Below are 13170 nucleotides of genomic sequence, written 5' to 3'. Positions count from 1 at the left end.
TAGCTGCGTTGATTCTAACAAAATGGGTCATGTAGGCTGACCTAACTTTTTATTTCTTAAAAAAATATTTTTTTCTTTTTTTTAAATTAATGATTTTTTCTATATTTTTTCAAAATTATTATTTTTATTTATATTGAGATTAATACCCCTTATGTCTTTTATTTTGTTTAGGAAGCCTTTTTTTTAAATGACAATAATTTTGTGTGCATTTAATTTTTGAAGAGATTTTTCTGATTTATCTATAATGTTTTTAGTCTTTTGCGCATAAGAACTTTATTTTTAAAATAAAAAATATTTATTCTCATATAATATTTCTAATATGTGTAGCCGTGCATATTATTATTTATTTTATTTAATCAATTTAATGTGTGTGTGTATGTCTATTATCATTTGATTGAATAAAAAAATTATTTTAAGAAATAAATTTAGCAAACACAACTGGTCTTGCAAAATTAAATATCTTGATTTATATCTATTTCTTAGTTTTTTTAATTTTATTTTTAGTTATTATTTATAATTTTTTATTTATTTATTAGCACACACCGTTCTTAATTTATTTGATTATATATATATATATATATATATTTTTTTTTTTTCTCTTATGAAAAAAACCTATATATATATAATTTTTTTTAACCCGCGGTAAATATCGGGTGAAGCATCTAGTATAATGTATAATGCGTGAAAGATGGCTTGTGAATAACAAATACAAGAGTGAAAGGCAAAATAAAGAAAAAGCCCTTTACCAGTATCTGCTTTGGATACAAGGTAGGAGGAGAAGAAGAGAGACAAAGAAATAGTGACAACCAAGTAAGAAACATGGCTTAAGAGAGGGTAAAAGAAAAGAAAAAAGAAAAGACTTAAGAGAGAGGGAAAATAAAAGAACATAAGCACAAAAGCCAGATAGCGCGAGATAATAAAGAGGAGAGAAGGAGGTGGGTTTGTCTGTTCAATAAAGCTAGGTAGCTAGCAAGTGATAGTTTTTGCAAATGTCACAAGAGTCTCTAGAGATAAAGACGATTGAACAATGGAAATGGTCAGAAATGCAAGGCCTTGAGCTCGTGTCTGAGCCTCCTCCTGATCCCTCTTCTCAGTCCCACCCCTTTAAAATCACACCAACAACACCAAGTCTAACATTAAACACAAACTCAACGGACCAACTACAACAACAACAACAACAAAGTGTAGTTGAGAGAAGAGAAATGGAAAGTACAGAGCCAAAGAAAGGTGGGACTTCTAGTAGTAGTGGTGGTGGTGGCAATGGAGAGAAGCCGGGTGATGTGGCTGTAGTTGGATTTGGAGAGCTGTTTAGATTTGCTGATGGTTTAGATTATGTGTTGATGGGAATTGGGTCAATGGGTGCATTTGTACACGGATGTTCTTTGCCTCTCTTTCTTCGGTTCTTTGCCGATCTTGTTAACTCTTTTGGCTCTAACGCCAATAACATGGATAAGATGATGCAAGAGGTTTTGAAGGTACTTAATTCAAACAAACAATTCATGAAAAGTACTAATAAGCAGCATCCTTTTTCATGTTAACATATTGACAAATGTGAACAATAATGTAACTTTGTGGTTTTGAGTTTTGCAGTACGCATTTTACTTTCTTATCGTTGGTGCTGCCATTTGGGCATCGTCATGGGCAGGTAGGTTCTGTTGCAGTTGCCTAGTTTGTTTTGATATTGGTTTCTATTGTTTGGATATGCTAATGAACAATAATGGAATTGAAAGAAAGCTTGAGTTTTGGATGCAGAAATATCATGTTGGATGTGGACTGGAGAGAGGCAATCAACAAAGATGAGGATCAAGTACCTAGAAGCAGCGTTAAACCAGGACATTCAATACTTTGACACCGAGGTTCGGACCTCAGACGTTGTTTCTGCCATTAACACTGATGCAGTGATGGTCCAAGATGCCATTAGTGAGAAGGTAAAAACTGAACAAGAACAACTCTGTTTCATCATTCCTAATTACCCCCTCCCCCCCTTTTTGTCTAAAATTGTCTTACGTCGTCTTTTTTTTTTTTTGGTTTTTGTGCAGCTGGGTAATTTTATTCACTATATGGCAACATTTGTTTCTGGATTTGTGGTGGGTTTCACCGCTGTGTGGCAATTGGCACTGGTTACTCTGGCAGTGGTTCCACTCATAGCTGTGATTGGAGCCATCCACACCACCACATTAGCCAAACTCTCTGGCAAGAGCCAAGAAGCTTTATCACAGGCTGGAAACATTGTAGAGCAGGTATCAAAAAATTGCAACTTTACTCTGTGATTTAGTTTCAAATTGTAGAAGATTGGAGCTCAAGTTACTTCGTGAGAATCTTTCCCGGTTGTATTATATGGGTATTTGCTAATTTGAAGCCAAATTGCAGACAATAGTCCAAATTCGGGTTGTTTTGGCATTTGTTGGGGAATCAAGAGCATTACAAGCCTACTCGTCGGCTTTGAAGGTCGCTCAAAGGATCGGTTACAAGAGTGGATTTTCTAAGGGAATGGGATTAGGTGCAACTTACTTTGTAGTTTTCTGTTGCTATGCTCTTCTTCTCTGGTATGGAGGTTATCTTGTTAGACATCGTTACACCAATGGAGGTCTAGCCATAGCTACCATGTTTGCAGTCATGATTGGAGGATTGTAAGCCCTTGATTTCACTCATGTGATGAAGTATAATATTTTGATACATTTATCAAATCAAATCTTGATTTGGCTAAATTTTTATTTGATTGGCAGAGGTATAGGACAAGCTATCCCTAGCATGGGTGCATTTGCCAAAGCAAAAGTTGCAGCTGCAAAGATTTTCCGAATAATTGATCATAAGCCGGCTATTGATCGAAACAGTGAATCTGGGATAGAATTAGAGGCAGTTACTGGGCTTGTGGAGCTCAATAATGTAGATTTTGCATACCCATCAAGGCCAGACGTTCGAATTCTGAACAATTTTTCACTTAATGTCCCAGCTGGAAAGACCATAGCTTTGGTTGGCAGCAGTGGCTCTGGTAAAAGCACTGTAGTCTCACTCATTGAGAGATTCTATGATCCCAACTCAGGTAAATTGTGCTATATTTTCATTCTTGGTAAATAAACTAGAGTAGACAATTACATCTTGTGAAAAATGTCAATGTTTAAATTGACAGAATTAATGTATAACTGCCAACTGAAGTAAATTTGCTTCTTTCGTTCAACCAGTACATGTGGATCTGAAAGTTTTAGCACAAGTGTTCTATTAATAAAACAAAGTTTTTGCAGGACAAGTACTGCTAGATGGGCATGACATTAAGACTTTAAAGCTGCGATGGTTGAGACAACAGATAGGGCTTGTTAGCCAAGAGCCTGCCTTGTTTGCAACAACCATCAAAGAAAATATACTACTGGGAAGGCCTGATGCAGATCAAGTTGAGATCGAAGAAGCCGCCAGAGTTGCAAATGCCCATTCATTCATTATCAAGCTACCTGATGGCTTTGACACTCAGGTAAGTTGGTTTTAAATATGCTGTGGCCTGTGAATATTGGGTAAGAAATTGACAATGGGTACTTAACCAACTAGGTTATCTAACCTTGTTAAGTACCTATTTAACTTGCTGTCATAATTATCTATTTTCTTTACACATTTGGAATAATTGAACTTAAATCCCTTGAGTAAATTTGAATCAAATCCTTTAAGAAAGAAATAACAACTGAACTAACCCTCTGCAAGGTAAAATACTTGACTTTGTGGCAGGTGGGGTAAAACTAGTTCGTTCAAGAATGTGAAATGAAATGATAGATCCTGACCGGTGGCCAGTGGAGATCACAGTAGTTGGATTTATTTTTTATGCCATATAATTTGCCACTTCTATACAGTACAGTATTAAAAGATTGAATGATTTATTTGGTCAACAAACTCAGCCTAACATTGTCGGATTTCTTATTAGAAGTCAATGTGGGAATGCGTTTTGGTCAGGCATGCATTTGATAGAAGTAACATGCTATAGTCAACATTGCATGTGCAAATGTAAGGTTTTATATGCTTATGCAGAAATAAAGAGGAAATAAACTTGGAGAGAGGATATATCAAGAAGAAGGCAATATTAAAATAAAAATAAACGAAAGGCATGATGTCATCATTAAATATGTCAGTCTAATCCCCAGGGAAATAAAGAATTCTCGAGTCTTTACAGAACTCCACTACATTAGAAGGCCAATAAGAATCTCTATGATGTTGACGTTGGAGGTAGATAAGTACTTGAAGACCACAAGTGGGAAGACATAGCTGAGAGAAGAATGAATTAATATTCATGAAGAAATTACTCGTTTGAATACTAGTTAATCAGCAAAACTATAAGCTACACAATATCTTTCAAGGGAAAAAAAAAGGAATTAACATTAGCATATCACTGGCAAGAAAGTCTTAATTTACAACGGACCTAGGGAAAAATTCGAAGAAATAAACTAAAGGAAAATTCTGTCAATGTCCCTATGCTGATACAATTATGCCTGAAAAAGGTAATCACGTTATGCCTTGACCAGTTGGTGAGTAATTGCATGAAAATGGAATTATCAAATATTTTTCTCCAATCCAGTCTTATTTTGGAATATGATTTCTCAATTATTTGTTTCTTTTTTCTACTTTTATTGGAATCATTGGCAATTGATAAAAAGTCATGTAGAAATTCAACAGAGCATACAGCACTTGTTTTAAATGATTTGAAAATTGCAGGTAGGTGAGAGAGGACTGCAGCTTTCTGGAGGGCAGAAGCAGAGAATAGCTATAGCCAGGGCTATGTTGAAAAACCCAGCAATTTTGCTTTTAGACGAGGCAACAAGTGCTTTGGATTCCGAGTCAGAAAAGCTTGTGCAAGAGGCCCTTGACAGGTTCATGATTGGTAGGACTACTCTTGTCATTGCCCATCGGCTCTCCACCATACGCAAGGCTGACCTTGTCGCTGTACTCCAGCAGGGTAGTGTTAGTGAAATAGGAACTCATGATGAGCTCATTGCTAAAGGAGAAAATGGTGTGTATGCTAAGCTCATCAGAATGCAGGAGATGGCACATGAAACAGCCCTAAACAATGCCAGAAAGAGCAGTGCAAGGTAGGTTCCATCAATTTATTCCTCATTTGAATATTTGATCATTCTAATTTGGTATGTCTTTTGTTCCTAAAACATGCAAATGTTGTTATGGACAAGCCTTTAGCTTGCCACTTAATGCTGTTCTTTATTGCAGGCCTTCTAGTGCCAGGAACTCTGTAAGCTCACCAATAATCGCCCGTAATTCCTCATATGGCCGATCACCATACTCACGAAGGCTTTCTGACTTTTCTACCTCTGATTTTAGTCTCTCCCTCGATGCCTCATTCCCCAATTATCGACTTGAAAAGCTTGCTTTCAAGGAGCAAGCTAGTTCCTTCTGGCGCCTTGCAAAGATGAATTCTCCTGAATGGGTCTATGCCTTGGTTGGTTCTATTGGGTCTGTTATTTGTGGTTCCCTTAGCGCCTTCTTTGCATATGTTCTCAGTGCTGTACTCAGCATCTATTATAATCCGAACCATGCTTATATGAGCAGAGAAATTGCAAAATACTGCTATTTGCTAATCGGGCTCTCATCAGCTGCACTGATATTCAATACACTACAGCATTCCTTTTGGGATATTGTGGGAGAAAACCTTACAAAACGAGTAAGGGAGAAAATGCTGACAGCAGTGCTAAAAAATGAAATGGCATGGTTTGATCAGGAAGAAAATGAGAGTGCTAGGATTGCAGCAAGATTGGCTCTCGATGCAAACAATGTCAGATCAGCCATTGGAGACAGAATTTCAGTGATTGTACAGAATACAGCACTCATGCTAGTTGCTTGCACTGCAGGGTTTGTTTTGCAGTGGCGCCTTGCTCTTGTCCTCATCGCTGTCTTCCCTTTGGTTGTTGCAGCCACTGTTCTACAGGTTTGTTTCTCTGAGCAGTTCTTCAGTAATGTCACTTGTAATCAGATTATTGAGAAGCTACTGTCAACAGTAAATTGTTCACTCGATCTTGGCTTTTGGTAACAATACTGAAAGAATTATGTAGGAGGGAAATGATATGTTTCAGAGATGGAAATATTGATTCCTTTTTTAATCATCTTATGATTCATCAGAAGAGTTCTATACATTCATAGACAAATCCAAATGGGTTTATGATGTTTCATACGTTAAATGTGGTTTTCATTTTCTGTAAAAGCCAGATGTGATCTAAAATTTTCATCTCTTATGTTAGGTGTGTGAAATAATTCACTTTAATTAACTTTTTCTGAATTTTTTTTCGGGCTCTGATTGTTAACAGAAAATGTTCATGAATGGTTTCTCGGGAGACCTAGAGGCTGCCCATTCGAAGGCTACACAACTGGCTGGAGAGGCCATAGCCAATGTGAGGACTGTTGCTGCCTTCAATTCAGAGGCAAAAATAGTGGGTCTTTTCTCTTCCAATCTTGAAACACCTTTACGGCGTTGCTTTTGGAAGGGACAGATTGCAGGAAGTGGATTTGGGATAGCACAGTTTTCTCTTTATGCTTCCTATGCTCTTGGTCTTTGGTATGCATCCTGGCTTGTGAAGCATGGAATCTCTGATTTCTCTAATACAATTCGAGTTTTTATGGTCCTCATGGTCTCTGCCAATGGTGCAGCTGAAACTTTAACCTTGGCACCTGACTTCATTAAGGGTGGTCGAGCCATGCGCTCAGTCTTCGACCTACTTGACCGCAAAACTGAAATTGAACCTGATGATCCAGATGCCACCCCAGTTCCTGACCGTCTTCGTGGAGAAGTTGAACTAAAGCATGTTGACTTTTCTTATCCCACTCGCCCTGATGTTCCAATTTTCCGTGACCTTAATCTTCGTGCACGTGCTGGGAAAATTCTTGCCCTTGTGGGTCCTAGTGGATGTGGCAAGAGCTCTGTCATTGCTCTCATACAGAGATTCTATGAGCCATCATCCGGGCGTGTGATGATTGATGGAAAGGACATTAGGAAATATAATCTCAAGTCCCTGAGGAAGCACATTGCAGTAGTCTCTCAAGAGCCGTGCCTCTTTGCTACTACCATTTATGAAAATATTGCTTACGGGAATGAGTCAGCAACTGAGGCTGAAATTATTGAAGCCGCTACTTTGGCCAATGCTGATAAGTTCATATCTTCATTGCCAGATGGGTACAAAACATTCGTAGGGGAGAGGGGAGTTCAATTATCCGGTGGACAGAAGCAAAGAGTTGCCATTGCCCGGGCTTTAATAAGGAAGGCTGAGCTTATGCTACTTGATGAAGCAACAAGTGCACTAGATGCAGAATCTGAGAGGTCTGTCCAGGAAGCTCTGGACCGTGCTTGCTCGGGAAAGACCACAATTGTTGTTGCTCATCGGCTATCAACTATAAGGAATGCCCATGTCATTGCTGTAATCGATGATGGTAAAGTAGCAGAGCAAGGATCCCACTCGCATCTATTGAAAAATTATCCTGATGGGTCTTATGCCCGCATGATACAGTTACAAAGGTTCACACATAGCCAAGTCGTTGGAATGACATCAGGATCAAGTTCCTCAACTAGACCTAAAGATGATGGAGAGAAGGAAGGCTAGTATGGTTAAAGAGAAAACACCAGTAACAGGAGTATATCCCATACAACCCCATGTGATTTTTTTGGGTTTTTGTTTCGATTTTAATGTTATGGTATAGTAGTATAGTATGTGTATCATCTTTCTTTTTTTTACCACAGATTTGCTAATCTTATGAATCTTTCTAAGGAAATGACAACGATGAATACTCCAGCAAGATTAAAATTCATGGAAGCATCCTTTGAGCATTTGGTTTGTCGCCCATGCTTTAACAAAAGACGCATAATGGCCAGAAACATACCCAGTGTTGGAAAATAATTGAGAGAGGTGTGTCAAGGCATTCCCTGCGTGTTGATGTACGACGAGGACATGTAATATCGAATACAAATGTGTCCGAACTTGTAATGTTAATCAAATCATGCATGGAATCCTGATTATATTTGCTACAATGATCAAAGAGCTGTGTCTTTGTAATTAGGCCACAAGGGGTATCCTGAATGTTAGGATTCCATCACTTTCCGACACTGATACAAAGGAAAAGGAGGACCCGAATGGCAATGAATCATGTAGACCTCAATACTAATAACGTGTTGGAAAATTATACATCACAACCCAAACTATAAGGTGATGAGCTCTTGGCGATTCAAAATCATCCAATCTTGAGCTCTATAGGATGCGTATCTATTTATGATTTGGCTTGTGGGGAACGAAATTATTGAGTGTCGAAGTTCACATGGAGGTGGGTTGCGTATGTGTCATTTGAGTTTTGAAGGACAAGATAGAAATCAGTAAATCATGCACCTTCAACCATTAGTAGAAGCTGGTGGTGGCGGATAAGCGTTAGAGAAAAGTTTAGGATATGGCATTTGGAAAATGACAGCAAGGGAGATGAAAGTGTTAGATCATGGCTTCATGGGATGCTACGTCTCTGTGTTCTTTGTGTGGGTCATACCTAATCTCTTTGCATTAAAGAAACATATGGATGTTAAGTGGCGACAGACGGGCTTTAATGGTGCACTTGTTTTCAAGTGCTCAAGATCTGTATTTTGCTTGTGGAGTGACATTGGGTGATGACACCCTGTTAAGTGCTGACAACAAGTCTACAACTGCTGCTTCTTGTCCGAACTGGAAGTTGCAAATACTTAAAACAATGGAAGGGACAAGAATACCTGAAAGATATGATAGCAATCTTCTCGGCTCTGCTACAGTGAACTGCTCATAAAGAGGTCAAAATGATTTTGCATTCAGGATTCAGGTGATACATCCATCTGGCTGCAGCATGCGCTGTTCTCTGTGAAGATTTCTTTTTTCCTCTTATACCGTTCAAGTGTCCATTGGTCTTACAATTATTACTTCACTGCAAAGGTCTTCTTAGTGTGACAGTGGATGTAGCAGACACACCAACCCACCTTGCATTTGAATACAAAAGCAATCCACCGAAAGGCACTACCAGAAAGTATATATGAGACAGAAACATTAAGAAACAAAAGAAACGAAAACCTAATGTTATCAAGATTTCCGAGTTCTACCTAACCTTATAAAAATGATAGGACTTTGGTAGCTCATATCTTCAGGGGCAAAGCTGCTGTTTCTACTAACAGAAACCAATACTGTGACCTTCCACCTTTCCCTTATTGATTGAAAGAAAACGCAATAAACCCAAATAAAATAAGAAATTCATGCAATTGAAAGAGGTTTACTGTCAACCTATAAACTCAAGGGATGATACCTAATTGGCTATATAGCATATGTATGCCATTTAGATTTCTAGCTTTCACCTTACAGAAAAGGGCAATGCTAGCTAGCAACAATTGCTCTTACACTCTCTCCTGGACATTTGCTTATTCAGAAAAGAAAAGAAAAGAAAACCTTGAGCACAGCTTTAACTTGTTTTTCCGGTTTAAAAGGAAGGGATAACTGCTAAGCACAAATTTCTTGTTATTTTTTATAATTATGGAAGCTATCCCCTGTTCATATCCATTGCCGAATTCTTGAATCTCCTTTAGGATCTCTCTGTCACGTCCTCTCCAGGAAATGTTTTGTTTGAGAAAATCCTTCACTTGCAGATCATTTGACAATCACCAAAGACGGGAGAATCAGTCTTTTTTTTTCTTTCTTCTTGTTTGATAAACGAAATTGAGCTCTGAAACATTTGCAGATGCATTTCACATATCCTGTTTGCAGGCTCTTGTGCTATTTTTCTGCTCCGTATGCTCTTCAATACCTTTCCAAAGGCAATATTTGCCAAATGTTGATTATCTGTTGCTGCAAACACATAATAAATTCTAATGACCCCATCATTAAACACATTCTCTCTTTTGAATGCTTCTGTTATGGTCTCAAATCTATGATCAGTAATAACTATGTTTTAATAACCCATTATCTACTGCCTTTGTTTTCTATTTTATGAATTTAAACAAAGTAATTAATTCAAAAGCCAAAAATAGCTGAAAACAAAACCAAATTTTAAAAATCGTTGTTTATTGGTGGTGGCTCCCTTGCACCTATCCACTGGCTAAACAAAATATAACATAAATAAAGTGCTTGACATGAGAGAGAAGGAGCGTCAAAATTGAGTTTTTTTATCAAGCTAACACAGATTGGTAAAAGTTTTGAAAAAATAGAATACGATGTAAAAGTTTTGGAAAAATAACATCTTTTTACATAACTCCAGGCATTTATTCTTGTTGCCCCTCATTGAATTTTCTTATTTTGTGTGCGCTTTTGGTCCAAGCAGTTCAGTCACAAAAAGTTTCTTCATGAATTTCCAGTAATCACCATAAAGTGCAGTGATAAATCCCGAGGTTCCATAAGGTAACTCATAAACAAATTTAAAGCAAATGTTGGGCGAGACGAAAAGGCAAGATCATTGATCTGGAAGATCTCTGTTGCCATGGATGCTGATGATACGAGAAGACAATGCGAAGGGCCCAGTCGGAGATAGAGGAGAGGGCCATATCAATTTGGAGGAGAGATTGTAGAAACATTTGTACAAGGCAAGAGTGAAGAGGTGGAGGTGACCAGTCACTGGAAGAGCTGGTGGGCTTGGAGGAAGGTGGAGTTTGGTGTTGGTTGTTGCTTTGGTGAGCTTCTTGAAGATGAACTGGGGGAGAATGGTTAAGATCATGCAGAAGAGCAAGAAGATGTAATTATTAATGTGGATGTAAGTATTCATGTCAATAATCGAGGCCATCGTTATAGCATATAAATGCCTGGTTATAACCCACTATTTCTATTAGCGATTCGTTACTAACAGTTACGTAACCAGCAAAACAAGTTATGGGTTGTGTTCAAGTTTCACAAGCAGACGAGACATTCACTTTGCCTACTTAGCCGACAACTACCGCCAGTGAAGAACATTCATGTGCAGATTGCTTTTGAAAATGTTATACTTTCCTTTCCTGTTTCTCACGTTCCAACAAATTAACAAAATCCTAAAACTAAAGTTGGGCAAATATGAATGGGGCTGACGAGCAGCTCGATAATCAGTGAAGGGTTTGCTCCCTCTAAAATTTCGCCTCTTCTACCATCTCCACTGGGGCAAAACTCCACGACACACAATTAGCCCATTTCACTTAAAATCTCTTGTGATCTCTAAGTACCTTTTTTTCTTTTTAATGATACACCAAGGCAAATTAAAGCACACATCTCAAAGTGCAGGCTCTAGGTATTGGGGACTATAAAGGAAGTTGAGGTATGATCCCAATTCGTAAATACATAAGCCACTTATATTAGATTCTAAGAAAAGGTACCCGGCGCAGTCACAAAATGTCGCACAACGGGTACTTTCAGACCTGGTGGTGTATGAAAACAGTTTCTGCTGACGCAGTTAATACCTTCTGTTTAGAATTCCCTGTCAAGTTATTATCACATAATCTAATCCTGGAGCATAACCATTATAAAATGAAAGAACTTACTTGAATGGTAGTCAACCAATAACCTGTGCCATCCATCTGAAACATAACAGCCAACTTATCATCTATAGCAATTTTTGCTTCCCTTTGTTTTTGCCAGATATACTGAACTTGGCTAATTAATGACTGGCCATAAACATACAATAAGCTAGGCCAGAAAAACAGAAAACACTTGCAAAACAGTTAAAGGCAACATGCTGGGAAACCCCAATTAGTTCCAACAAGGACCTTAGGAAGTGGATTATGACTCAGTAGTAGATGAAAAAGGCAAATTCAAAATCGCTAACACTTTACATTGTCTTTCAACAGTTCTGTTATATCTTCAAAACAATCAATATACCCAGATGTAAATCCACATAACTTGAATTGGCAAAGGTATTTGATCTTCCCTTCAAATGTAAGGTTGAAATCCCTATTTCCCACAACTATCAAACTATCAGATGTATATAATAAGCAGAGTAGACCGTGAAGAAAGCTAGCTACCATTACTTTAGCAGCAATACATAAAACTGCCACTAGAAAACCATTGTTACAAAACAAATATCCTCCATCCAATGGAGGCCTGCTTAAACTCATCTGTCATCTAAACACATGCATCAGCAACGAACCAAAAGCTGATCACATAGACATAAGCTTAAGACCATTATCTGGGGCACCCATCCCGGCAGCTAAGTCAGCATCAAGTTGAGTATGCGGTGCAGGTCCCATCATTTGCTTTACACTACATTCAGCAAAAGTAACATCAGACTATGTATCCTATCCACTATTTTAAAGACAATTAAAGTAGACAAATCTGTTGAGGTTCTTCTTGGTTATCTCCAGGAATAAACAAGACATCAGAGGAAAACTGACCGCTTCTTGTGACGTTTGGTCTTGAAGTGCTCGTCCCTCACACTCACATTAGCAAAGTAACGGCTGCCCAAATTAGTTTTAAAAGAAAAGCTGAGCAACCAAAGCAGAGCAGCAAATTTGTAAAAAAGCAAAAAAAAATCTTTTACATACTCGCAGTGCAGACAGTAATATTGGCCCATGCCAGGTAAATCCTCGTCAAGAGGCAACGTTGCCTCCTTCATCTCCCCGTCAGGCTTTTGCTGCAGCTCCTCATATACCGCATCGTCGCGTGAATCAAAATTATCAAGTCAAGGAATTTCAAGAGAACAAATATACATACATACATATATATATACATACATACATATATATATATATATTAAGAAAAATTAATAATAAGGATATCTTTGAGTAGAAATTTTGAGCGCCGCGCCGTCTTGTGAGAGTATCTTCTCTTCTTCACCTTCCTGCTTGGACACTTGCCTCCCATTTTCTTTTAGGGTTTTGATTTCTGGGGGAAAGAGAGATTGAACTGCTCTTTATAACAAACACTGTAACCGACGTCGTTTTAGCCTCTGCTCATCCTTTAGAAAAAATTACCCTACTATCTTATAACATTTTTAAAAAAATTACCATTTGCATCAAAACTTGCTTTCGTGAGTGTATAACATTTTACCGACGTCGTTTTACATGATTTCTTCTCCTTTTCTTTTTAAACTATAAAAGCACAACCTAAAGTCAGAATTATTTTCCCAGGTGTAAACTACCGAAAACAACCTCCATAAAGATATTAGATATTCAGAAGAAGGATATTCAAGAATTACCTAGAAGAGAAGAGATTGTGCAAGGCTATTATTCTCCAGGTAGTTGTA

General features: G+C 37.9%; 2 protein-coding genes across 3 annotated transcripts; one reads left to right on the top strand and one right to left on the bottom strand.

Moving 5' to 3' along the window:
- Positions 1–858: 858 nt before the first annotated feature.
- Positions 859–7782, top strand: LOC7486496 (ABC transporter B family member 1). 2 transcript variants are annotated; one of them, XM_024587870.2, is made up of 10 exons: positions 859–1475; positions 1591–1645; positions 1753–1928; positions 2040–2240; positions 2371–2630; positions 2727–3043; positions 3243–3466; positions 4693–5066; positions 5200–5914; positions 6291–7782. In XM_024587870.2, exons 1-10 carry the CDS (start codon positions 990–992, stop codon positions 7575–7577), a joined length of 4095 nt encoding a protein of 1364 aa, XP_024443638.2. In that variant the 5' UTR covers positions 859–989; the 3' UTR covers positions 7578–7782. The 2 variants fall into 2 exon arrangements, with proteins under 2 accessions (XP_024443638.2, XP_024443639.1); XM_024587871.2 differs by lacking the exon at positions 859–1475 and having other exon boundaries at positions 1735–1928.
- Positions 7783–11722: 3940 nt separating this feature from the next.
- On the bottom strand, positions 11723–12867 carry LOC7468784 (uncharacterized). The gene is made up of 4 exons (XM_052447820.1): positions 12699–12867; positions 12470–12582; positions 12320–12382; positions 11723–12188 (listed from the first exon to the last, which is right to left on the bottom strand). Exons 1-4 carry the CDS (start codon positions 12786–12788, stop codon positions 12086–12088), a joined length of 369 nt encoding a protein of 122 aa, XP_052303780.1. The 5' UTR covers positions 12789–12867; the 3' UTR covers positions 11723–12085.
- Positions 12868–13170: the final 303 nt, after the last annotated feature.

Source organism: Populus trichocarpa, chromosome 16, assembly GCF_000002775.5.
Source record: "Populus trichocarpa isolate Nisqually-1 chromosome 16, P.trichocarpa_v4.1, whole genome shotgun sequence".
Lineage (NCBI taxonomy): Eukaryota > Viridiplantae > Streptophyta > Magnoliopsida > Malpighiales > Salicaceae > Populus > Populus trichocarpa.
Note: the sequence above shows the minus strand (reverse complement) of the source record. Positions and strands in the feature narration are given on the sequence as shown.

Bases quoted from the DNA above. Each gene is read 5' to 3' on its own strand.
- LOC7486496 (XM_024587870.2), top strand. From the start codon at position 990: ATGTCACAAGAGTCTCTAGAGATAAAGACGATTGAACAATGGAAATGG. The intron at 2,631-2,726 runs GTAAGCCCTTGA...TTTGATTGGCAG, and splicing joins GCAGTCATGATTGGAGGATT to AGGTATAGGACAAGCTATCC. The intron at 5,915-6,290 runs GTTTGTTTCTCT...GATTGTTAACAG, and splicing joins TTGCAGCCACTGTTCTACAG to AAAATGTTCATGAATGGTTT.
- LOC7468784 (XM_052447820.1), bottom strand. From the start codon at position 12,788: ATGGGAGGCAAGTGTCCAAGCAGGAAGGTGAAGAAGAGAAGATACTCT. The intron at 12,583-12,698 runs CTTATTATTAAT...GATTCACGCGAC, and splicing joins AATTTCTACTCAAAGATATC to GATGCGGTATATGAGGAGCT. The intron at 12,189-12,319 runs GTCAGTTTTCCT...TGCTGAATGTAG, and splicing joins ACCAAACGTCACAAGAAGCG to TGTAAAGCAAATGATGGGAC.